This window comes from Melanotaenia boesemani, chromosome 4, assembly GCF_017639745.1.
Source record: "Melanotaenia boesemani isolate fMelBoe1 chromosome 4, fMelBoe1.pri, whole genome shotgun sequence".
Taxonomy (NCBI): domain Eukaryota; kingdom Metazoa; phylum Chordata; class Actinopteri; order Atheriniformes; family Melanotaeniidae; genus Melanotaenia; species Melanotaenia boesemani.
The window spans coordinates 9,905,538-9,932,204 of record NC_055685.1 but is presented as its reverse complement, the minus strand read 5'-3'; the positions used below and the strand labels follow the sequence as shown (position 1 = coordinate 9,932,204).

Sequence of the window (26,667 nt, the reverse complement as noted above, 5' to 3'; positions counted from 1 at the left end):
CTAACTCCTGTCTAAAAACCTGCTGCTTGGCTTATAGTACTGTAAATCATGCAAAGTAGAGCATAGCACTTGGTCTGGAAAAATATCCAAGTATAATGAGCAGACACAAATATATGCACAAAAGCACTCACACACAAACACACACACTCACACACACACATGCACAGAAGCCTTGCCAAAAAAGACACAACCCCCTGCACTGCTTTGTACTAGGCACATAAACATATACTGTTATTGGCTTGGCCTGCAATTCTAATCCAACAAAACAGCATCTCCCTGAATTTGTGGTGGTAATAATAATAATAATAATATTAAAACCCTAGAGGTGCATTTCCATCTGGTTGTCTTCATGCACATTTTAATCAGCTGGGTGGAAACATGGAAAATTGAAAAAACTTGAAATATGCCATTTCTATAAGTGTGATTAAGTGTGATGGAAACAGATGAAGCCAAAGCCTGAAAAAAAAAAACATGATGTGCAAAAATCATGACTTACAAATGCACACAGGGCTGCTATAGAAACTCTTCCAAAAGAACATAGTTCTAATATCTGCTGTTAAATGTTTCACTTTCTCCCTTGTGCTACCCCTGACCAAGCTTTCCATCATTTATTCACAGTTTGTTTCAGGTCATTTGAAATTTCACAGGTTTTCTTCAAATTATGTCATCCTGTGGCACCTTCTTCTGTCACTCTGCCACCAACAGCAGTGGATGGATATACTCATGTATACAATTTTAGTTAAATCTGAAAAAAAAAACAACTAAAAATTTAGATGGAAATCCATCTCTTCTGTACCCACTACCTTATGCCACACATTGGGGCTGTGTCCATCTCCCACCTGGCTGCATCAACTTCAAGATAAAACAAATACGAACAAACAACCCATGCCAATGCCACTCCTCTCCCAACACATCCAGATATCTAAACAACTGTCCTCTCGTCAGCGTCAGTGGTTCCTTTCTCTGTCTCCTCAGAGTGAAGAGAGAGCCTCTCCTGCTCACAGATGAATGGAGCCTTTTGATGAGGCTTGTTTACTGCAACTCCATTTATTTACCGGCCTATTTTTCAAGTCAGCATTGAGGGACACTCCACCAACAACACCCATCTAACCAAAACAGCTAAAACTTCAACCACACACACACACACACACACACAACCCATTCATACAAACACACACTGTCCCCACTCTGAATCCCATGTTGCTCCCTATCACGTTTCATCCCGCTTTCTTTTCTCCCTCTAGTGTCCTAGATCTGTGTCCAAACTGATTTGAAGCTTACTCGCTTACACAGACGCATGCCAAATTTGATTCTCTGCATTCTGTTGTGCTTCTCAGTTTGTCCCCCCCCCCCCCCTACCACCACCCCTCTTTCTGCTCTCCACCATCTCATGCTGTAACACCAAACGATGCCTTCATGAAGGATTTCACTTATCGAGGAAGCGCGGCATGATGAGAAAAACTGACACGCACGGTCTGATTATGTGAAATGATTTAAACAGCAAAGTGTAAGCAGCTGAATTAGTGGTTGAATGAAATTGCCTGAAAATCTCAAAGTGAAGGCAATCAACTTCCAAAAACAGATGACAAACTAAACTGCAATCAAGCCTTACATTTTCTTTATTAAAACACATGGAACGCTTAATATGAAATACTTAAAAAGAGAGAACATATGTGACTTTTTCAGATTCATATTGAGCAAATAGCTGGTAGCAAATCTAAATAAAACAAACAAAAACAGCCTCAAAATATTAAAATAAATGTTAACAACCCATGAAGGCCTGCTTTAAAAAAAAAAGTAATTGTCCATTAAGGGTGAAAATGTTTGTGCTTACAAGTTATTATTCATTTTTCTTTTGCTGTAAATAGAAGTCCAGGGTGCTAATGAGGCTAAGGGAGGGCATTCATTTGAACCCTAAAGAGGCATAAAAGAAAAGGGAAACAAGGGAAAGAAAAAGAAAAGAAACTAGAAAAAAAGAGAAGATCAGAGGGAGGAGGTTGGCAGGGACTGAGTATGAAAATTTGGCGCCTTCCGTACGGAGCGATAGCATCGTGCCAAAAACGGCCGCCGACACAACTCCTTTCGCTTTCAACATCAGACTCCTTTACTGTGTTAAACTCGCCCACATAATAATTTCATTATTCTTTAACTCAATGTGCAAAAAAAAAATAGTTCTTTTTTTCTCGGTGCTGGTCCAACTTTTTATTCAACAAAACAAACGCCGTAAAGCTACTTGTTCTATTAAAAAAAAAAAAAAAAAAAAAAAAAATTGGTATGGTAAACTAAGTACAAGCAACAAAAACAAAAGTAATAGTGCTTTGGACTTAAGCGTAGCACTGTGACATGTATTATAGCGTGACTACAGACGGCTACGAGGGACTGAATAGCGCCATCAGCCAGACTCCACAGCCTTTGCCAGAGCCTCGCTGTGAGTGCAGCCCGGTGAATAAGCCGTCTTCTCTGGCTCTCCCTCTTTTCTGGCTGGCCTGAGTGGGAGTGAGCGGTGCCCACTGCACTCTTTCTCCTGCTTCTTCTCCTCTTCTCTGTCTCTCTGAGGTCGGGAAACCCTCCTGAGTGGGTATATGGTTTTTTGGGACAGAAGCATTTCATGGTTGGCGCCACTACAAAAGCCTGAAAAGAGACCCGGCACTGGGAAGACACAGTATTAATACAGACAATACCTCCCCCTCACTGCTTCTCTCTCTCCTCTGACTAAACTCTTTCATTTAATTTTTTATTCTCCTTGCTCTCCCTTTCTTTTTCCATTTTCCCCTCCTTCTCCCTTTATTCTTTAGGTGTTTTTTCCAACTAAAAGAGCTTGCTCAGCTCAAGTAAAGAATGTTTTAACTTGCTGTTTGTTTGTTTTTTTAATTTTTAACAACTGCGCGGCATCTGTCTGGGATGTTTGTTTTTATTATCTGCAATTAAATCTTAATAACTGCTATTATACACAGTTCAAAGCATGTGAAAATGCCTGCCTTTTCCTTAAATAAATAAATAAATATCACCATGGATTTCTATAATTATCATCTTAAATATCAAAATATTATAATAGAAAATAGTAATAATGTGTTCCTAAATTCATGCACTTGATTTTGATTAAAATATGGCCACATATTTTTAAACACATTATAAATAGACTCACTTAGAAATAAAAAGAAACATTTACTCTAAATCTGATATTAATTAAAGCAGCCTCACATAACTTAAATCTAAGTTATGGTAAAAATTAAAAACTCTGTTGAACAGCAGGAATGAACATGCAACTTAAATTGACACTAAAAAGGATTTATCTGTCCTCAAGAAAAAACACATTACAAAATAAAAAAGAGGTCTGGCCTAATATATATGTATACATATATATACATATATATATATATATATATATATATATATATATATATATATATATATATTTGAAAGAAAACAAAGAAAATTTTACAGCTGAATTCATTCAGAAAGGTAGAGAATCTGAGAAAAATCTATAAAAGAAGCAAAAGCCACAGTGATGGCCTCTCAGTGTCAGTAAATCATCTATTTACAACATATCTCCCAATGCTGAAACTCTTTACACAAACGGAAACAGATACAGGTAGAAGAGAAATGTTGGGGACTTTTACTGTCTCCCATGTCCGACACTGCCAAAGAATGTTTGGTTTGCGATTGTTATGTAAAAAAAAAAAAAAAGCAAAAAGGCAGGGAACCGTTTCTAGGCTAATGGCAGTATACACTGGTTAATTTAATGGGAAACCAAACATTACATTGTCTTTGAGTCATCATTCTCATGTTTTTTTTCCCCCCGTCAGTTCTGCTTGTGTCAATGTGATCTTGTGAGAGAAGCGCAGACCCTGTGGTTTTGGATCAATCTTCATACGTCTGCAACAACCTGATGTTAGCCCGTGTCTCTGTAAGCATGTGTACATGTTTTCAAGCAAATGAGCACACAACAGGGCTTTGGCTAGCTCAATACCAATAGCTATCCAAGTGCACTTTTTTTCCAAGGCCAAGAATAGTGTGAGAAGACTCCCTCTCACTCTGTGTCTCTGATGTGACGGGGCTCTCCCTGAATCTTAACCCTTTAAATCTTATATGTAGCTATCTTTATGTGGGCCAGATGCCAGACAGAAAGACAGACCTGGCTAAATGAGAGCTATCAGTAAACATTTTCTGGTGCCAAAGCTTCTCTGCATGTTAAGAGCTTTTCTTAGTCGATGTGGGCCCTGTTCCCACCACACAATACAAAAGCCTCCAACCTGACATACTCCCAGAGTGTTAAGATTTCATTTAATCAAAACTTCATTGCCGAGGGTCACCCTAGACTCTCCTCACACTGAAAGAAACACTTTCACACAAGGACAGTCCACTCAACGACTCTACTGTCATGGAAGCCTGAGACCAGGAGATAATTAACAACAGCTTATTTTCATAGGGGAAAAAAGCAGTAAGAACCTGTGGAATTCATTAAGTTAAACCCCATCATAAGTCATTATCACTTCAGCCCTAAGATTCATCTCCTTTTTTGTTTTTCTTCATGTCCTAACACTACATTTATCTCCTCTTTCTTTCACATTTAACCTCTGTGTCCCAGTCCCATAAATACAGAGTTTTCCTCAGTGATGAACACAAGAAAGGTTTTATTTGTGAACCAGTGGCGTGGTCAGTGAGTTGGCCAGGAACTGGCCATAGCACCGGGGTTTCTCTGGGCTTTCTCACAGCACTGTCCAAGGCATTACTACTTCTATAGTGAGGCGGAGGCGGGATCTGGCATTGTGGAGCGGTCATTGCAGAAATGGCAAAGCGAGCACATTTCACACCTCCCTCAGAGTGACTGCAAATTTCCTGTACTGCACTTTTGATTGGAAACACATTTGAAACATCTTTTCATGATCACACTTACGGCGTACAAAGAAAAGAAAAGAAAAGGGAAAAAAAGCAATAAGAATGAGGTCCAAAGTATCAGTAAGTGCAGTTTTTTTCCCCCATCTTTGAATAAACAAATAAAAATTGCTGAGTTTAATATAAAGCAGTACAAACATTATAAATCACACTATACACTGAACACTAGAGACACAGCAAAATAATTTCTCAGATGGATTAAAAGTGGAGCCACCTACACAGGAGTCACACTAGCAAAATAGATAATTACATCTAAACAAGCCAACTCATAACACATCATTTATAGGTTAATAAAAGGACTGTGTCAGTGTGTAGTGAGACTTTGGGCTAAGAGACCAATATCTCTGTTATAATATACCAGTCTCACTTCTAATAAATAAAAAAACAAAACAAATGTACTGCTCATTTTCCCTCCTCTCTATTCTTTGCCAACATTGCAGTTGCAATGTTATTTTTTTTCTTCCCTTTTATCTAAGGTGCCTACAAATCAAGGGGAGAAGGTTTTCTACTATGGTATTGTGTTTTTTTCTGTTACAACTGTAGTGTGCTGTGCTCTGTAGCAGAGAATCTCAAAGGCTGGCTGGCTGCAGAACAGTCTGAAAAGCCTGACGGCAAGCCCAGAGATTCCCCGTGGCAGCTTTTGCCACTGTCATAAACAAAACACAAGACGTCTTTCTCTTCTTCCCACACCAACGAAGCTCTGGTGCTGCCAAACAGAACAATCACTATTGTAGCCTCTCCTCCTTTCCAACATGCTCTCTCTCCCTCACTCTCCTACAATATAAACAAAAGAGATCAGCAGAGGCTTTACCTCTGTCAGAGCAACAATGAGGGCGATGTTTAAGGAGACAAAACAAAAGTGTGTACGGGATCAAAGAGGAGCGAGGAAGACAGACATGCTAAAGACTGACAGAATACAAACCAAACAAAAACCAATAATGAGCACATATAGTCATTTACTACGCAAAAGAGACTAAAAACACACAACCTCACATCACTGTAACGGATCAGTGTGACAAATGAAGACAGACCATCACACTTCTAACTTCAAAAATATGCAATGTAAACTAAATATAAGCCAAATGTGGGAACAGTGTCCCTTAAATGGAACATTTGATGATACTGGTTTGCCCTCTTCTCCTTTCCCTGTCCAACGACCCTGAAGTATCTCTGAAACCACAGCTCATATTGAGAACAGCCTCTCTGAAAGAAGATAAAAGTACTGCGGCACAGTGTGCTAATCAGATAAGATAAGAATACACACACATAAGTTGACATTTTGAATCAACAGCACACTGTATTTCATTTATTTATGATGTGTTACTGTACTGTTGTAAACCAAAGTACTGTGTCAATGACTGCATGGCAAACAAAAGAGCTGAACAACTGACAGTGTTGAAGGAGGAAATGTTACAGTTTGTGTGTGTGTGTATGTGTGCATACAGCAGTGTAATATACAAACTGAAAAACAAACTGAAAAACTTTCTTTTCTTGTTACAGTGCAAACATCTCTCACACACTTCATGTTGTAGTGACCATTACTCACTTGTGTTTTACTGCAAACCCAAAAGTTCAAAACACTGTATGTGGTTTAAAACTACAAAAATAAATAAATATATTAACAAAAATAGAAATGAGATATGTTTCTCTAAACAGCATAACCACTTTGATTTCCTAATTTTAAAGTTTTGCAGGCTTAAAGAATTTTTACTAAAATTTCTTTGATAATACTGATTAAGGTAACTCAATAATGACATATTCTCTATTTTTTAATGTGACTTTTTCTGAATTAGAAATAATTATAATACAAAATTTGTATAAAATGTGAGAGCATAATATTCAAAAAGTGTTTTTAACTGTGCCACATATTTACATTTCTGCACTGTCTCAGACTCAGTTTGAGCCACTGAAAACGAATAAAATCAACTATATTTGGAAAATGATTTTTCAAAAGGAATTCCCATGAAAAGAGTGACACAGACTGCCTGCTGCCTATCATTTATTACCACTAAAGACAGACCAACAAAATAACGCTGGAGCTGCTGTCAGGGTTTGGCTCAGGCTGCATGAGGTGTTTGGCCTGTATCAAGACTTTTGTGTGTGTGTGTGTGTGTGTGTGTCAGAGAGAGGAAAGGCTGAGGTCCGGCTGTGATAGCATTTGGCTAAATGTTAGTAGCGAACATAAAAGTTGTGCTTAAGCAGAGTGCAAATGTGTGTATTTAGGCAGTGGCTGGGGTGAGCTGCATGTATATGTGCCGGTTGAGTCACTGTTTAAAATTTCCAGAAAATTCCAGCTGAGATAATATTAGGTCATGAGCTTGTTTGAACACCAAGCCAGTGAATGGTGAAGTTGTGTGTATTTGGAGGATTTGGCTGTGAAACGTATTGTGTGAGTGTGTGTCCATGTGTGTGTGTATGTGTGTGTGGCTGCTGGAACTGTGTTTCTCGCAATGTGTAGAGGGGAGACGAAAAAAAATATAAAAAACACGACCAGTATTTTGGCTGTGTGCATTGACTATGCGTACTGGAAGCTACACTGATGTTTGGCTGTGTGTGTGAGTGTGTATCCATGATGATGGCTAAGATACAACAATGTTTGGCTGAATCAAACTGTATCTGTGATGGTCTCTGGACGAATGTGTGCACCGTGTGGGTGCGTGTACACAATTGTAACTAAAAATGTGTTTGGATCCTCGTGTGAAAGTGTGCCACAAAAATGACAGAATTGATTGACTTTCTTTTTTTTTTTTTTTTTAAAAAAAAGGAAAAAAAATAATTATGTTAATCTTTATTTAACTGTGTTACTCTGGCTGAAATTATACTGTCTATCTTTGAGCTTTGCTGTTTCTTGTGTGTGAATATGTGTTTGGCAGTCAGGTCCAAAGTGGTGCTAGCGTTCAGGCAGACAGCGAGGGCGGCAGCAGCCTGCGGCCTGAGAGCAGGAGACTCATGGCTCTGCTCTCTTTCTCTCTCCCACACATAAAAAACACACAATCTGAGCTGTGGCCAAATTACGATCCCCGTCTACAATAGCCTTATCATTGTGGCTGCACTTCCAACAAAATTATGAGATATAACTCTCATATGTGTAACACTGATCACACTAAAACACAGAAACTTTAGCACACACGTTTAAATTCTTTCCTATAAAATATATACTCATACAAAGCCACAAATGCCTCACTCAGAAATGTGAAAACACACTTGCCAGAGCAAGCTGGATGAACGCCCTTGACCCACGCTCAAACATTATTTTTATTACTGTTGATACTATGTTGCAATGTAAACAAAAACAGAGATAATCACGAAAGGAAGGAAAACTATGGAAAAGACAAGATGTTTTATAAAGGGAAAAGCTAGACGGGATTTTTTTCATTTTTCTCTAAAAGATGGAATTTCACTTTGTTTTTTAGAATTAACTCAATATTACAAAATAAAACTTAAAATAGTTTTAAAACAGCTTTTATGAAACCAAGTTATGTGAATTTACATTGTGATATGAGAGTGATTTAGTGTTGCTTTTTTATTTCTATAAATTTCTATCTTTAACTTTTTGTATGTAGTTGTCATGCAAGGAGGTGTCGAGGTGTGTCCTTGTGTTTCTCAGTGCACCTACACATACATCAATACTGTCTAGTATCCAGGTGGTAACATACCTGGCGTGTGGACAAAGTAGGCCAGGTAAAGGTCCAGCTCCTTGACAGACACTCCGATGTGGTGTGGCTGGACGCAAAGACCAGGGTTGGTACACTGTGGTGACTTGACCAGCCGTTCTCCGTCCGTGCTCTCTAGGGGACTGCCCTTGAACAGGATGACCATCACCAGGTCCAACCGCCACACCTTGTCGGCCTGGCGCAGGCAATCGATGCGACGGATCTTGCCCTTCTGGTCAGGGTTGGACAGCACGCAGCAGGGGGGCTTTTTGCCCGTGATGGTGAGCACAAAGTCCTCACGGAACTCAGGCCGGATGTCCTTGCGGAGCTTGGCCAGCAGGCGCGAGGCCCACTTCTGCTTAATCTCTGGCTTCTCCCCGAGTAATTCATCCTTCACTGCACGCTCTTCCTCCTTGGACATACGCTTCTCGTGTTTCTTGAAGTATTTGCGCTTGCGGGCCTGCAGGTTGAACCAGGTGTAGGCGAAGGCGCGGACATGGGGCAGAAGGGCCTCGATGAAGGGGTGGAATTCATCCTGGATGAGAGAGGAGGATGGGGGGAGGGTGGAAGAGGAGAGGGAGGAGGGAGGAAAGCAGGAGGAGGCAGTGGAAAGAGAGGGGGAGAATGGGGGAGAGAAGGATGGGGAGAGAGGTAGTGGGGGTGAGGAGGGGAAGAGAGAAGACAGGCAGTTAGCACCGGCACGCAGCATGGAGGAGCGGCGCCTGCTCCGTGTGAGCAGAGGGAGTGAATGAGAGGCGCTAAGAGACTGACAGAAAGAGAGAGAGATAGAGATGGAGAGAGAGAGGAAGGATGCTTTCCACTCTAAAATGGACACACCACAATGAAGGACACATTTACAAACCACTGAAAGACTTAGGTAAGAGATGACAAAAAGGTAAGGAGAGTTTTTTTCATATTATGCACAAATAAATTTAACCAATTGTGTGAGCTAGGAATAAAAATTATAGACTTTCAGTCACTATAAAAGAAAAATGGTATTTAAACAATTATTTCTAAAAAGGAAAAATGCTAAAATACTTCGGATTTATAAAACATAATGCAAACTAACATCACAAACTATATAATTCATATAACTGGACAATATAAGACATCCTACATGTAAAATTTACACAAGCAGTCCAATTAGAAAACCACAAAATCAAGTAATCATCCATAAACAATTCCACTGTATCTACACTCAAAATGGCTTAACAGGTATTGTTAAAAAATATGTAAATAAAGCAAGAATTACAAAGTAGTTACCATTTCGCTCTTTCATTATAAATTCACTCCATCGATTGCACAGAAAATTAAAATGCAGAACCAGTGCTGTAACTGGATTGTTGAGCGCTGAAGTATTGCTGTGAATATGAGAAAAACAATAGACTGAGGGGAAAAAAGCCAAAAAAAAGCCCCCCCACCCCCACCCCCCCCCAAAAAAAAAAAAAAAAAGCAGAAGCTGAGAAAGTGTCCAATAAAAGCAGCAGGGGGGGCGGGAAGTCTGACAGAGTGAGGAGTCAGGCCAAGGAGGCACAGTGTAATACCAAAACAAGAACACAGGAGGTACTGTAGCAAGAAGAGGTGCTGTTCAAGAGCACAACAGAAGGAGAGTGAAGAGAAGTTCTGCAATCTCTCTATCTAAAGGACAAAAAATGTAATAAAATTTTAAAAAATGAGGCAGAAAAAAGAATTAATGTCTCAAAAAAGCAAAATAAGCTTCGTTGTTTGCAAAAAAGAATGTATAGAAAAAAGTTTCTTGATGAAAAAAGGAAATTGGTTGGCAAAACGGCACGTGCTATTGGTTCAAATCTGATCTGCATAGAACTCAGAGAGAGAGAGGGAGCTGGACAAGGGGGGTGCGGACGGAAAAGAAGAAGGAGAAGAGGAAGAAGAAGAAGAAGAAAAAACAAGAGGAGCGAATAAATGTTGGAAGCCTGTGCACGACCACTGGCAAACCCGAGTGCAGCTTCTTTTTTCCCCCCTTCTTTCTCTCCAACTCTGGCTCTGTCTTTCTCTCTTCCTTTCCACTTTCCGTCTCTAACCATTGACTGAGTCTGTGCCAACATGCAGAGGGCCCACCTATTTGGCACCGAGTCTCAAACAGCCCAGCCAATACGCACGCTCCCAGCGCTCAAAGGGAGGGAAGAGAGAGATGGCAGAGGGAGACGCGAAGAGGTGGGGGTGTGGATGGTTGGTGGCTGCTAGTGGAGAGAGGGCAGGCGAGGGGGGTGGATTGTGTGTGGTGCAGGCAGAAGGCACGTCATTAGCCAAATAGACAAGTTCCAATCTAGTACAAAAGCAAAGTCCAGAGGATATTAATTTTACATGCATCCAGACAGCACCCGCCATTCGAAAGCTCCAATACGCTTCCCTCTCTCCCTTATCGCCTTCGTCACTATCGTGGTCACAGCCATCCCAACAAACCAGCTCACACCCCCCCTAGCTTCCCCCTCCTCCAGAAACACCCCTCTTCTCTCTCTCTCTGTGCTCGCGTTACACCACCTTGGCATGGGATGGCATGAGAAAACACAGACCCAAAATCCCACTAGACCCTGAGACCAGCAGCTGCTCCTGGATTTACCACACAAACAAAGAGAGGAGGGGGAAGGAAAAGCACCCCCCACCACCCCCAAAACAAAAAATACCATCCAAAAAACACGCTCTCGTTTCAAAATGCACACTTGCATCCAAACTGGCCCTTTCTCTTCCTTCTCTCCCTCTATTTTCTGTCACTCCACTTTAATAGCCCCCAACAGTAGAGACACAGAAACCCATTAAAAGTTTCTGTTACCAAATTAGGGATCAATCCCATTTGTGAGAGAGACAGTAGACCACTGAAAATGTTGTTGTGGAAAGCCTGAACAACGTTAAGCTTTTATACAAGTGAAAGTGATAAATGAAACTATCTGAAACAAGAAATAACTTGTCATTCTGCATAAACAGCTTTGTGTTTTGCTTTCAAATTCAGACATGCTGGACAGTAAATTGACCATATTTTCATTATGCTGCATTATGAAATCCACATAATTGTGACTGAAAATCAGCAGAAAGTGGGAAAGCTCAGGCCTGTAAAACCTGGACAACCCCGTGTCTGGTCCTCGTTTGAAGATTTATCTGACCTCAGAAGGACGAGCTATGTAGCCTGCAACACGGGGGAAAAAAGCTGTCACAAAAGCTTTAACCAATTCAACATAATCCGATGCATTTGTGAGAAAATAATACCTTTGTGATGGCTTGATTTAAAAATAAATATGGAAGGCTCCTTTAATTAAAAGTCTTTTTCAATGTTAGTCTTCCACATTTTAAAAATGGCACAAATTTGTTAATTTTTGCTGTCCAAATTACATGAAAGGGTCCACGAGGCTCACAGGAATTAAACAGATATTATCAAAACAGGAATCTAGACAGTGGGCAGCCAAAAAAAAGTTAACTTGTCATGTGGCAAAGTTAAGGACACAGCCATGTGATGGTGGGGTGAAGCCACCTGCTGTGCAATGGGACAAGTTGTCTGTGTGAACGCCCTACAAAGGCTAGAGTACTCTGGTTGGTTCCCAGGACCATCAGATTTAGAGTCGCCTGCCCCTTCTGTCAGTGTCAGAAGAGCTTCGGCCTGGATGACCGGCTCGTCCACTGACTGACTGGCAAGCTGGCAAGGTTGGCTGACAAGCCCTATGACAGCCTGGGTGAATGACTGGTTGGCAACCCAGGTAGGGAGCTAACTGGCTACTTGGTCCCCTGGCTTTCGGACTGGTCACTGCCATTGGATCAGGCTAAGCCAGGCCTGGAGCCTCTTGTTAATGCAAACATACGCTTGCCACACACAGCCACTCTGAATATGGAAAAAAGTACAATATTATGGTGAATTAAAAAAGAAAGAAAGAAAGAAAGAATGTCAAAGAGGATGCATATGTTTGTTTTCCAAGAATAATAGTTTTTTTTTACACTTATTTCAAAAGACAGAGAAAATTCAGATTTGTGATAGGACATATAAAAAAAGGAGTGAAATGTAGAAAATACTGCTGTCAAGTACATATTATTCTTTTAACTAAATCAAGTAACACACACTCATTGGTGTTTTTTTTTTCATTGACAAAGCTTTTGTTAAATCTCCCTAACAAAAAGATTGTGTAAAGCTAATAAGATCTCATTCAAAGGCTATAAGGTTATCAGTATGTAAGCAAATTCTATTTATATCCACATCTGACTATTTAGGAAAAAAAAATCACAAAAAATCAAAATCTCTGCATGATCAAACACTGGGCCAAATGTGCGCAATTGGCTAAGTCTTTTATGATTTTGGCCATGAAATGAGTCTCTGTGGCACCTCTTCTATTTAATGCATCCCATTTTCTGACATTTTCAAACCCACATTTCTTCCTGTTCATTAGTGAGGCTTTACTTAGAGATCTACATGCCTTAAAAAAGAAAAGAAAAAGTGGATTTTTTTTCCAGGTCTCAGCTGCTAGATTCTGTAAATATCTGCTTAGCAACAATCCAAGTGTCATTCAGAAAATGACTTCTGTTTTCCAGGCAGAACAAACCGATTTCTGCTGCAAAACTGACACGGTAAAACTTTCAGAGTGAAATGAAAACCACCTCAGCTTTTTTCAGACAAGGCCAAAACTGACACAGTAGCAACTGCTTAAAGAAAAAAAAAAGATCAATAAAAATAAAAAGGACATATCAAATATAAAAAATACAATTATTTTATTCCAGCATTAGAGGTATTAAACAGAAAAACTGAGACTAAGATAAGTGTTTGGCCTCATTCATCCACACAGTTATATAAATGCATTTTGTGAAATGGCCCGGAAATTTAAAAAAAGAAAGAAAGAAATTGTATTTTGAGCACAGAAGAGGTCTAATATCTGACAACTGGCTCTTTGTATATTTTTTGTATATTTTTTAGTTTCCATTTAAACACCAGCAGTTATCACCGTGAAGGTATAGTTGGGCTGAAGCAGGAGAAACACTCCGCTGTGTGACCTCTCCTTAAAGCCACCTTAACAGTGATTCAGCATTTCTAAAATATAATTGAACTAAATGGCTTCACAAATGGGCCATGTAAATAAATAAATAAATAAATAAACTTACCCTATTCACTGAATTCACTCTCAAACACCGTTTAAATGTTTAGTTTTGTCTAACAAAGCTGCCCTGTTTAGCTAACCCTGGACAAACGATTTTAAAGGCCCGTAACGATGCTCGTATAATTAGCCTGTTTTTTTTTCTTCTTCTTCTTTTTTTTAAACATTGTAATAAAACACTTACTTCATACTCGACTTCTCTAAGCAACAACCGTTTTAAAGCCACCTTTAATCCCTCCAAAGCAGAGAAAAATGAACTTGAGGAGGTTTCTGACAGACTCCTCAGTCCAGCCGTCCACAGCGGTCCGTCTTAACGTTAAAGAAGGCCAAAAACGAGAGCTAAAAACGAGGGGCTGGTGGGTGGGAAAAGAACAGAAAAAGAAAAGAAAAAAGGGTTGTACGTATGGTCGTTTTAAGGAATAAAATGTAAACTGTGACCTCTGTGAATGTAGGCCTACTATTGCCCAGAGTAAGAAAACCCCTCACTTAAAATGCTCCACATTCATGAAGGCGGTGCGCAGTGCTACATGTTACGATGTATACATTTTAAAATAGAAACAAATTCCCTTCTTTTATGTTAAATAAATATATATGTCCCGTATCTTGGCTGGATTTGCATACAAGTGATTAGCAGCTCAACTCTGGCCTGTTTCCAGAGTACTTTAAATAGCCTTCATATTATTACCTGAGATGAATTTCTGGTATTAATCTTAGTGAGCAAATAAATACCGAAGGGATAAATATAGCCTTTGCATGGGACACGTGGGGAAAAAAAGATTCAGGTCATTCATGTACGCCTGTTTGAAGCCACATCCTTCAGGGTGAAGATCTCTTGGTTATGAGTCAACAGGGATAAATTTAGTCTCTCAGTGTTGCTGTTTGAGTGTTTCAAGTGTTAGGCATTATTCAAAGAGCGTAAAATGTTCTTTTTTTCTTTTCTTCCCTTATTCGTTAAGCTGTGATTCAGACAAAGAAAAGAGCCATTAAAATTTCAAAAGTTGGGGAAAACAAGCAGCAACTCAAATGAGCCTTAATATTTTTTTAAGAGCAAAATCATTTAATATTTTAAAGTGTAACTAGTTGGTTTTAAATTAAATTTCTTTTAGCATGTCTTAGATATAAAGTATGATATATTTTAAAACCTTTTAACAATTAAAAAAAAGGAAATTTGTGTGCAGTGAAATCTTGGATAATGACTAGTAAATTGATTAAATTATAAAATGTATACCTATATAAAATTATATTATTATTATTATTATTATTATTATTATTATTATTATTAATAGTAATAGCAATAATAATAATATTAATAATAACAATAACAATAATAATAATAATAATAACACACCCACACACACTAACTAGTGAAGGTTTCAGCATCTCTTGGTTTTACAGCTTCAATTCAAATTTAACATCTGCCATGTAAAATTGCACATTCACAACTACACTGGTGATGTAAGGGAGAGAATGTGGGAGAGCTGAACTATTTTCCGTGTGTGTGTGTGTGTGTGTGTGTGTGTGTGTGTCTAAGTGCGTATTAGGGAATGATTAAACACAAAAAAACTCACAATATCTGGGTAAATGTCTTAGAGTGTTAGCTCACTCTTAAAATACATTTTAAAAAGGTTTCATGTGACAGGAATCTTCCAAAAAATAAAATGCTGTACAGACAGAATCTTTTTTTACACTAGTGTGAAAAAATAAACAAAAAGACAGATGGGAACAAAAACAAGCTTCTGTGAGAGAATTTTCCATTTTTCTTCAGCTAATGGGTTAGCAACCCACAGTAGCAGGATATTATGGTGAATTTCTAATACACCTCTATTTCCTTGAAAACTCTTATAAGATGTAAAAAACATTTTTTTTATCCCTTCAGTTATTTACAGCACATATACTCACACACATTCTGTACTCTTTTAAAATTTCTCCCATGACATTTTATTACTTTTCTTCATTTCTCATTCCTATTTGTTGGGAAAAATATACTGTCTTTCTTTCTTCAATACAGATTGATGTTAAAAGTGTGTCTGTGCATCGTTTGTAATTACTTCTGTTTACACACTGAAGCATTACTATGTGTGAAAGTCTGGAAGCCATTTGTGGGCACGAGGCCGAGAGGCAAAGACAGAGGGAGCAAGTGTTAAACAGCTTCAGAGGCACAAGGACTGATAGCGAGCCGGTGCTTCTGACATGACTGCACACGTAGGGTAATGTTATACTCAAAAACACCCTCTCGTTTGTGTGATGAGTCTTTCTGTTTCAGGCTCAAATGTAAGCGCACTAATAAGATTAAAAGCTTCTCATGATTGAGGCTCCTCAGAATTTGTGTAGCCAGGATTGTTTAGAGGTTTATGTGGTTCGTCTATGACTCTGTCACCTTAAATACTTAATTATAAACAGATCTCTTCACATATAACCTTACGAGTTAGTTATATTATCTATCTTTGCTCTGAAAATACACACTAGAATGTGTTTGGGGAAATGAAAAAGAATAAATAGCTCTGGGCAAAATTATATGTTTTAAAACTAAATTAGGAAATTACGTACTTCATGATCCAAGCAATGATTTAATAAACCAACATGTTCGGACGGTATATATACTGCTTCAGCCTAAGTTACTACATAGAGGCTTTTGCACATACTATATCATATGTGTGTTTGCATTAAATTGGTTATGCATTAAATTGGTTGTGGTGTCTCCAAATAGATACACTACCAGACTGGTATGCACACAAAACGTTTCAAATACACACGTACTGCACTGCTGGTGTGGTATTTTCCAACAGGACGTTGCAATAAAACTGAGCAGAGCATTTCCCCTTGACAAGGACAACCATTCCTGATAGGTTCAAGTAGTGACTGTGACTGTATGTGAGGGACAATGGCTGCTCTCAGCTTCAACTACAAGTATACAGGGAAAGCATAATGTTCACCTCACACTTATTGTCTCCCTCCAATGCAATATGCACACTATACACACCTCCAGACTGGCTACTATGGCCTGCCTACAGCTGCAGCAAGGGCTTTGAACCACGCGATTAGCAAATGCAGCAGGATTCAAGCAGATAATGAAGCCCAATATCCCCTTCGCTCCATGCCCTGCTCCAGCAGTAGCCAAGGCCTGCAAGTCCTCGCACAAGAGATGCACCACTGAGAGACTCTCTCCCGCACTCTTTCACTCCACCTCATTCTTTTCTTCCTACCTGGTCCTCGTCTTGCCAGTCGCAAAGGCGAGGTGCCAACCTCTCCGCAAAAGCCGGGCAGAGTGCCCTCACCCTTTATGCAAATGATTTACCATTATACCCCAACTCACACATTCATTTTGTGCCTTCCCACCATCATCTACTCTCCATTCATTTAGTAACTCTCTTTGGATGATTGACAAGGGTGGAGGGCTAGGGTCACCGTTTACATACCATTTACCACAGCTTTGTGCTGTGGCCACTGGAGAAGAACTATTCTTATCTGAGGCACAATAGAGTATCGTCCAATGAGGTTCAAAAAGGATTTCATAGAATTATTAACAGATTTCTTGATGATGGTCATTCGTAAATATGTAATTATTTTAACATATTTACTGTCTTTAACTGGTCACACACATAAAAAAGTCCACATACTGGATCTATGGAGTCATGTGGACTTCGTGAAGCATCAGTGAAATCTGTGATGCATGCAGTTTTTTAGATACCCTTAGATGCAGCTCAAGATTGTACAATGCCCATGTTTTGCATTACACAACACTGTCACATGCACATTAATGGTAAAATTGCTACATTTCCAGAGCTCCAAAAACGTAACAAGTAGGTTTCCATTGACGCTTCCCTATACAATGAAAAGAATCACCATTTATTACCCCTGGCAAGATGAAGGTCATGTATTTGACAGCATTGGTTTATCTGGCTGTCTGTTAGCAACATAACTCAAAAAGTAATGAATAAATTTTAATGACATTTTCAGAAAATCTCAGAAATGGAATTGGATGTCAGGAGTGATCCAAATCACCACCTAGATCCAAGAATATTTTTAAAGGATTCTTTACTATGGGGAGATAGGGATAAATTTGCAATTTGACTGTAAGCTAAAAAATAATGCCCACAATCATTGGCAAAAAAAACAACAAAACAGTGGCTTGGTGGAGGCCTGCACTACCTGTGTGCTTCTAGTTATGAGACTACTATGTTTTGGACACATACTTTGTTTTTGTGAAAATGGGCTGGTGTTATCTACTTCCACCGTCCCTTTATCATCAGTTTTGCACTCCACCACAATACATGTGTGATTAACCTCTTAGTTCCATTACAATTTTCAGACGATTTTAATGGTGTAGTATCTCTACTATGGACAATGGTTTTCAGACTGCTGAGCAGTTCACTGTCTCTTTTAACTCTGAACATTTAGGACTCAGTTGCACCAGTCGAGGCCAAATGCACTACAGCATGTTTGGAACCGATGAATCTACTATTGCGCTCAAACCCAAATGTAAACAAGCTGAAAGAAAACGAAAAAAGGACCAGCTTCATGGCAATTTAGGAATTTTAACTGATTAATTGAATCCCAAAAAGCTGTTTATAAGAGGGCGTAAAATCAATAGATTTTTGTAAACTTGTTTGGACAAACAACCATAAGCCTCAGGTCTTTGACTTGTTGCTATGCTCTAGATCCTTCTACCTTTTCACGCTCAGCTGTTTTTAACTAATTTGAGCCTGTATCGCTCTTTTTATTCTAAGACGAGATTAAATAACTGCAGCCTACAAATGATCCCACAGATAATGTCCCTTCATCAGTTTTACTGGATTACATGTTTTGTTATTGATGAATACATCTCTTTATTCTTGCACTTTTAGACTTGAATTTGGCATTTGACACTGTGGGTCATATGATTCCCTTGTCACACCTTGACAGTTGTGTAGACACTGAACAAAACTCTGAAAGAGTGCCTTAATTTACATCTGCTGCTTGATTATGGGAAAAATAATAATCACGATTATTTTGAAACTCCAAAAGAAAAAAAATAATCGGTCCATCTCTTTTTTATGATCGTTGAAAACCCAGATCATAATTGTGATTAAAATTCAATTAATTGCCCAGCCCTAACAAGCATTTTTCAAATGCAGGTTGCATGTGGAGTTCCTCAAGGCTTTATTCTGGGTCCTGTCCTGTTGTTGACTGCCTTAGGAGTCTATTTTTAGCATTGGATATGATATTCTAACCTGTCTGGCCATACCACAAAACGATTTTTTCTTATCTCTATCTCCTTTTTCATTGTCTTCACTGGACTGCTTAAATAACAGCATAGCATGGACAAATCTAAACTTTTTTATTCTAGATGAAATCTAAACTGAATGTGAGCTTTTGGCTTCGTATCCTGGGTTAAAAAACAAAACAAAACTTGATGTGTGTGTGTGTGCGTGCGTGTGTGTGTGTGTGTGTGGATATGTTTTTCTTATTGGCATCTTGATTTTATCTTTGATGTTTTCATGTGCTGTCATGTAAGGCTTTTTTTTAAACTGTTAATATATTTTTTTATTTTCTTTACAACACTCCAACAGAACAACACTTTCGCCTTTCATGCACAACTCAACCATCTCTCCTTCTGCTTTCTGCTGCTTCACTCACCCTCCCACTCCTGCCAATTGCCTGTGCTTTTTCTATCTATGTTGCCATCAATCCTCTAGCATCTCTCACTCTGCTCCCCCTTAAATCCTTTCATTGTGGAACTCCATTTCTCACCGCCTCTCTTTCACACTGCTTGCCTCACCCAGACTTCAACTTGTACTCTCATTTCTCTGCCAGTGCCAGACAGGCAAGTGAAGAAACTCCCTTTATGCACTCTCTTTTTCTCTAGACAGCCTCTCACCCCCCCAGAACATCTCTTAAAGGCAAAGTATCTCTTCCAAAATTTGCCCTTTTTCTTTTTCCTTTGTAGTTTGTGTAAACGTGGATTATTTGCAAGAAGCCGTTTGGCATTTTAATTAATTCTTTCCATGTACATCTGTTTTCTGTTTTGCATAACTGATTGCTTCTTTTATCGGTCCTTTTATGTTTGTGTTCTCCATTAATATCATACACACACACACACACACACACACACACACACATAAATATATATATATATATATATATATATATATATATATATATATATATATATATATATATATATATATATATACTTTCACCAGTTGTAAAAATTTCTAATTTGTAATTTGATTTGATTATAAAATTTTAAATAATGAGATCAGATTATACAACATTTCTGGGACATGTTTTATTTCCATGAAACAAATGTTAATTTTTCCTTTAGAAAGGTGTGGAAGCTGGGAGTGGTCACTGATTGCAAAGTCAGTGGTTTGATCCCTTCATGTCACTTTTTGGAAAACTTCTGAAAGACATTGCCCCGTATAAATAATTGGTCTGTGAGTGATGGGATATTAACTACAGTATATGTGCAAAAATAACCTTATTGTATGAATATGACTTTGAAAATTGTGAGTGGTCAATATAATTTTAAAAGCCATATAATATACGATACAATACAAAACAATACAATATGATACGAAACTATACGATACAATACGATGCGATGTGACGCGACATGATACGATATGAGACAAGACTAATTTACTGACATTTTACACCATTTATAGGAAAATAGTAAAAAATATAGACAGATGTAGTTTACATCACTTAGAAAACCAAAACCTTGTAAATATGTTTTATAATTTAAATTTTTCAAATTTTCATTTACATCCACCAGAAATGTTTATGTTACAGATCCATTTCCACATCAATGACGCCACTGTCAGAAACACAGGAGCATGCAGATTTAATTCTGCTTATCAAATAAGTTGGAGTTTTGCCTGTGTTGACTTGGCACAGTGAGGGTTAAACAGTGCCCGCTCCCTGTGGCATGATATGAGCTGGGCTTTTGCCTGTGCACTCTGCCTTGTCCGTGCTCAGTCGTTGGTGTTAGGGGTCAAGAGTTGGTAGCTACTCCAAGTGGCTTCCTATGCGTCTCTGAAGCCAATAGGGTTAAAAGATGCCCCTTCCATATGGCCCTCTGGGAGCTGGGTTATAATCTGTGCTATGTTTGACAGTGTTTCTGATGAAGAGAGAGAGGGTTTTGATATGGCAGAATGGCTCTGAGCGGGCAGTGGGAGGGTTAAAGCTCACTCTGCTCATTTTGATTGGCATTCCCTGTTGAGCAACCGCCGTGCCAGGCCGGAAGAAGCAAAGGACACGCTCAAACACATGCAAGGCGAGAAACAAAGAGCCCTGAGAAACCACACAAAGTCACGTGTGCACACACACAACAACAACAACTAAATCATTTTGAAACTTTTATCTTCTAAAACCACCGCTGTTTCTTTTTTAAAGTTCAATCTTCCACCAAAAATCCAGGGAGGACGGGCAGACACACAATGCAGACGGGCGCCTCTGGGGAGAGCGTATGTGCAGTTATCTCCTCTGCGACCACGCACGCTGACTTCCCCAGTCTAAACTACCACCTCGCTCAGACCTCAGGAGCACCACAGTACCACAAGCAGACGGCCATAAGTGCATGTCCTCAGAGGGGACATAAAATGGAGGAAACCTACCTCGATAAAAAGGCACCTCAAAAAACAGACCAGGGAAAAGAAAAGAAAAAACAGAAAAGTTGCCAAAAAGATCTGTGTAGTGATATAAGCTTAAAAATTCAATGCATTTGCATTTGTTTAAACTTTGTATTTCATACAAAAAAGTCCATATACCTGCATGAAAAGCAATTTTCTTCTTTAGTTGATTTACTGAAAGCAACAGATGTTGTGGCGTACAATGTATATGCATTTACACGCTACAGTAGGTGGTAATAACTACTTAATAGCTTGCATATGGTTCATTTGTAGGCAGCATTTTGCATTTGAGCTTGACTAGAAACCCCCCTCAACCTATCGTGCCAAGGGATGGAATAGCACGCATGTAAAAACACTGTTTATGTCTAACCAAAAGTGCCCACATTGGCCTCTAGTCCAGTCTTCTCAAATTTTTTGCTTTTTTTTTTTTTTTTTTTTTGTTTTGTTTTGTTTTTTTGTGGGGGGGGGGTGCTTTTTTTTTTTGTTTTTTTTTTCAGTTCCACTACAACAAAGAACATTGGAGAGAAAAAAAAAAAAACGTCCCTACCACAATACATAATCTAATACTGTTTCAGGGAAGAGTACAGATTTAATTGGAATTGACAAACCTTCAGCAAAACTGGTAGGATATGAAATACCAGTCAGTATCCATTTATAAACATGTGATTGTATGAAGCGATAGTATCACAGAAAAGCCAGCCAGCAGGAATGAGCTGGGTTGAAAGCAGCGAGAGCTGCCACGTCAGACACTGTTGAAGCTTCTTGGCTGTCAGGACTGAAAGGCACGCACAGAGAGAGAAACACACACATATGACTGAAGTATGGCCTCCGCCCACCAACACAAAGAAGGGTTTGCCTTTGCAGTTCTGTTTGGGAGTCAGAGTCATCAGCCAAGCCCGACACCCATCCTCGGCGTTGCCATCACCGCTGTCTCTGTGTGAGTCAACACGGTTGGAGCTGCTACATCAACAACACACACACAGGCCCTAAGAATAAAACCAGCAAACCCTCAGTCCAGTTTGCTGTTGGAGAGGGCCCGCCTGGGGTCTGATCACAGCCTGCTGTCCCTGGATTTCCCTACACTGTCTTCAGCAGTTTAAACAGATATTTAGCTTTCCAAATCTAATCATAATTTTTAAATGTACCTCGAAATACCTCCAAACCTTGACCAAATTGCAAAAGCAGTACAAGGAAAATAATCAAAAAATGACTCACAAGAGAAAACAAAACAACATCTATTGGATCTAGAGATTTGGGCTAGCTTTTCCAGAGAAATTACTCAACACAATGACACTATTGTTTCCGCACATATTGAAAAGGCCTTTATTTATTTATTATTTCACTGAAGAAATAAAAGTGAAAGCCATTTTTCAATCTGAAGCAGCGCAGAAATTTGATTCTCCAGATAACACTTGGCACAATTTGCTTGCTTTAATTACTGCAATATGGTTATGATGCATTAGCATTCCTTCACATCAACAAAGAAATCCAATATCAAACAATTTAGTCGGTAGAGGAACAGAAATAAAGCCGAGGGAGAAAAAGAAATCCAGAAGATGGAAAGGCAGGTAAAGGATTAGCATCAAGAGGCGATAAGTTGCCCGATGAACATCATTCCAGTGAAAAAAGCCTTGTGAATGGTGAAACTGTTTTTGATAGCCTGTAATGTTCTCGAGAGACACAGACAGGGAGTTAGTAAAGTGGCTTTTAAGCTCACCAAATCCAACATATCCCAGATAAGACTGTGGCTCTTCCAGATGGAATGAAAGAGAAGAGTAGCAAGGAGGAGGCTGGAAAGAATGAGGTAAAAAGAGAGAGAGGAAAAGCTGAGGTAGAAGATGTAATGAGAGCTGGAAAATGGAGGGAGTTGAGGGATAAAACAGACAGAGATAAGCAAATATAAAAAAATGGACGAAGGGAGGTTTTGAACATAGTAAGAGAAAAAAGAAGAAAGATGTGTACGGAAAGTGGGAGCATAGTTTCAAATGAGAGCAAATGTGTGTTTTTATATGGATAGATTCTGTCTCATGTAGCACAGTAAATGAACCCAAGCAGCACTGCCTCCTTCTGCAGCAGGAATTTATCACCTGCATGAAAGACGGCTTGAATACACACTGGCCAACATCATCAATCTCTGCTCTGATGAGTTATAGGGAGAACCTGTGCCGGCCGTCATAAACTTTCTAGTGTTTGGAATTTATCAAACAAACAAAAACACATTCAGGCACACACACACACACACACACACAATTTAAGAAATACAGTAAAACATGTCATTTGTTATTTTATTTTTTTTATCCTAAACTGTGTACACTTTGTGAAAATGTATGCATGCACGTGCATACAAAGACAGCAGACAGGTGCACAGGCATGGGCTGGAGAGCAGCAAGTCAACAAACTGCTTTTTCTTTTTTTTTTTTCTTCTTTTTTTTTTTTTAAGTGGTTGGGTTTTAACTTTTAAAAAACTTTCTGAACTCACTTTCAATATTCCTCCTTTTTAGACTCCATAGAGAACATTCAAACATTATTAATTCCTCTGCTGGGAAAAGGGACAGCCTTTTCCCGGAGCAATCCATAACATCTGAATATAAAAATAAATACGGCAAGCGGGTGTGCTCTTAACCCCAAAGCGAGGAGGGAAAAACCTGCCGGGAAGTTTGATGGTGGTGTATGTTTTTTCTCTCTTTCACCAGCATCTGGGATGGCTTTCCTTTCCTTTCTTTCTTTTTTTTTTTGTATGCAGAATTACTTTAATTTTTCTTTACACCACTACTTTCTTTATTTTTTACTGTATACCTGGCTTTCATCCTCTTTTTTCATCAACTCTTCTTTCTACCGCTGTATTCTTTATCTTTTCCCTCGCTTTCTCTCCCCGTCTCACTCCCTGCTGGATGCCCCTGTGCCAGTTAACACACCACAAGCCAGAGGGAGGACCGCAAGAATGCTTAAATCAGCATAATTAGGCCTGTGTGTACTTTAAACACACACGTTTCCCCCAAGCCTGGACCCCTGCCACCCGTACACCGCTGTGTGCGCAGCCACGGCCTGTCTCTTTGAGTCAATAAACACAAACATATCAGCAGTCAGTCTCACAAACGTTTACACAGTATTTTCGCAAATGCATATGCAACGCGTGAGGTGAGAAATTATGCTGTATCCTTCTAGCACCCAACTTTCTCCCACCAGCCGAAGCCACGTCCCTCATGCAGCTGTCATCCCCGAGGCCCAAACCACCGCAGCCACACTAACGCTGTTTGACCTTTTTACTCTGAGCCGCTCCAGGGGGAGGGGAGCTAAGAAAATCATTTTAATATTGGAGGAAGGGGGGGACTACACTGAAAATTTGCACCTATGTTGAAGAAATTTCAACAGGCAAGCTGGTGAAAATTAAGCACGAGCATGAACTGAAAAAGGCAGGGATCTTAACTGGGTTTGTGGTTTTTATCCCACACACATCTGTATGTGTTTTAGTTTTTAGTGGAGCATTAACAAACAACAGCCTCCAGGCGATTCCAGAGTGCTTAGCTACATGTGGAGATTATCAGTAGTCATTACAGGCCATTTAATAGTGATCACCACCATCAAAATAGAATCAGCCATTGCTTGTGATATTCAGACTGCTACGTCACAGACTGAGATGAAAACTTACAAGATAATGTTTCAGTTCATTTTCATTCATATAATCACAGAGGGGTAGCTTTCGGCTCCCTTTTGTCCTGCATCAAATGTGTATCTGTGTGTAAGACAAGAGTCATGACAGATGACACCTACAAGCATACACAGTTAGCAGAAAAAAGGTGAAAGTCAGTAACTATGACCCCATTCAAAGCTTTCCAATAAAAACACTAGTCTCCCTCCCCTAGGTGTTCCAACACTCGCAGATGCAGTCGAAGCTTCAGGTGCAGAGAGAGGACTTTGCGCGCACATACACTCAACCAAACATAGCATCAACCATGCCACCAAACACACTGAAATATAGTCGCTACTAAGAGGAAGAGTGTATAACTTGAAAGGCCTGACAGCCTTTAATTTATTCTAAAATCTAATTTCCTGTCTGAAGATGCACATGGGGCTCAAGTAACTCCAGCAGAGACTAATGATACAGTTGCCACTCAGGCTTTGTCAGTACAGTGGCGTTGCCATGGAGTTGATATGTCCTGAAAGAGAAACATGACTTTGATATGATTTCCATTCATAAGATCACTCGCCTGAAAAAACACATGCATTTTCTATTGCCTCATCCTTCGCCTCTCCTGGCATAAAGCTCCAGAAACTGACCAGAACACCCCGCTCGGCCTACTTATAAAAATATTTAGTCAGTGGCTTTTGATCAAACTGGTGTGATGCTGTATATGTGAGGGTAGCCGCTGAAAACTAGCCACAAAGAAGCCACTCTATGTGTCTCCCTCTCCCCGTCTGTCTCTCTCTGTCAAACACACACAGAGGCATGAACACACTCATTTCTCTGTTTGTGTGCTCACACAGCTGTGGTTCTTGCGTCGGGTTCAAACAAGGTAAAGATATGGTATATTACGCAATGGCTTATAGATTTTTCCACCACTGGCGGGCAGCCAGCACACTCAACTAAAGGGGGGTGGGGGGGGTCACAGAGAGGCACACTTTGTTCCACAAAGTCTGACTCACTAACTGGGTTCACTGGCGGCTAATGGGACCACAGATGACCAGTAGTTACACTTTGGTCACAGGGCTGGCATGTCCAATACTGGGAATAAAAATTGTCAGTGTATAGCAGGATTGTTTGTGCATTTGTGTCAACCATCAGATGTATTCACTGAGCCTGGTGGGTTTTTCAGCTATCATTCCTGTGGGTGATACTCTGCATTAGTCGACCTCTGCTTCTCACACACTCATTTACCCACAGTACTGACAAAAATAAATGACCTTAGGCGGACATTCAACACAGTGGGGTGTCATGGCCACAGAATCTTCCCTATGTATGTCCATCAACTGCCATTTAAAGGTACAGTATGTATATTGACACATGTAAAAAATGTAGTTCTCAATCTGTACATTACAATCAGTAATAATTCAATAAAAATAAAGGTATCATCATAATTCATTCTAAAATGTTTATATGTGAAGTTTTGATTATGGGTCCTTGGTATATCATGTCTACAAGTCCATCATTTTCATATACTTCACATTTCTCCATGAAAAAGATGTGCAATCCTTTCTGTTCGCAGGGTTTCAAGAGACAGGGCAGTTGTCTCATCTGCATTAAACTGAGCTTATGGCGTCTTTGTGCAAGTCAACAACATCCAGAACAGACTCATTGCCTCTCAAAGGTTTGGACAAACTGTTATGGCTTGTTATCAATAAAGAAAAGTGACCTGCTCATTTATTTTTCCTCAAACATTTTTAGGAATACAATTCACATTTCAGTGAAGTGAAAGAAAG

At 39.4% G+C, this 26,667-nt stretch overlaps 1 protein-coding gene across 14 annotated transcripts in view; it reads right to left on the bottom strand.

Moving 5' to 3' along the window:
* Positions 1 to 26,667, bottom strand: part of LOC121638415 (nuclear factor 1 X-type-like) — a 121,327-nt gene that overhangs the window by 76,523 nt on the left and 18,137 nt on the right. For 12 of the 14 annotated variants that reach the window (XM_041983186.1, XM_041983180.1, XM_041983184.1 and 9 more), the window contains one exon: positions 8,553 to 9,084. In XM_041983186.1, coding sequence (XP_041839120.1) covers positions 8,553 to 9,084 — 532 coding nt within the window. Of the gene's footprint in view, positions 1 to 8,552; positions 9,085 to 9,812; positions 10,542 to 13,643; positions 13,724 to 26,667 lie in introns of those variants that run through there. The other 2 variants (XM_041983190.1, XM_041983181.1) reach the window with 2 other exon arrangements.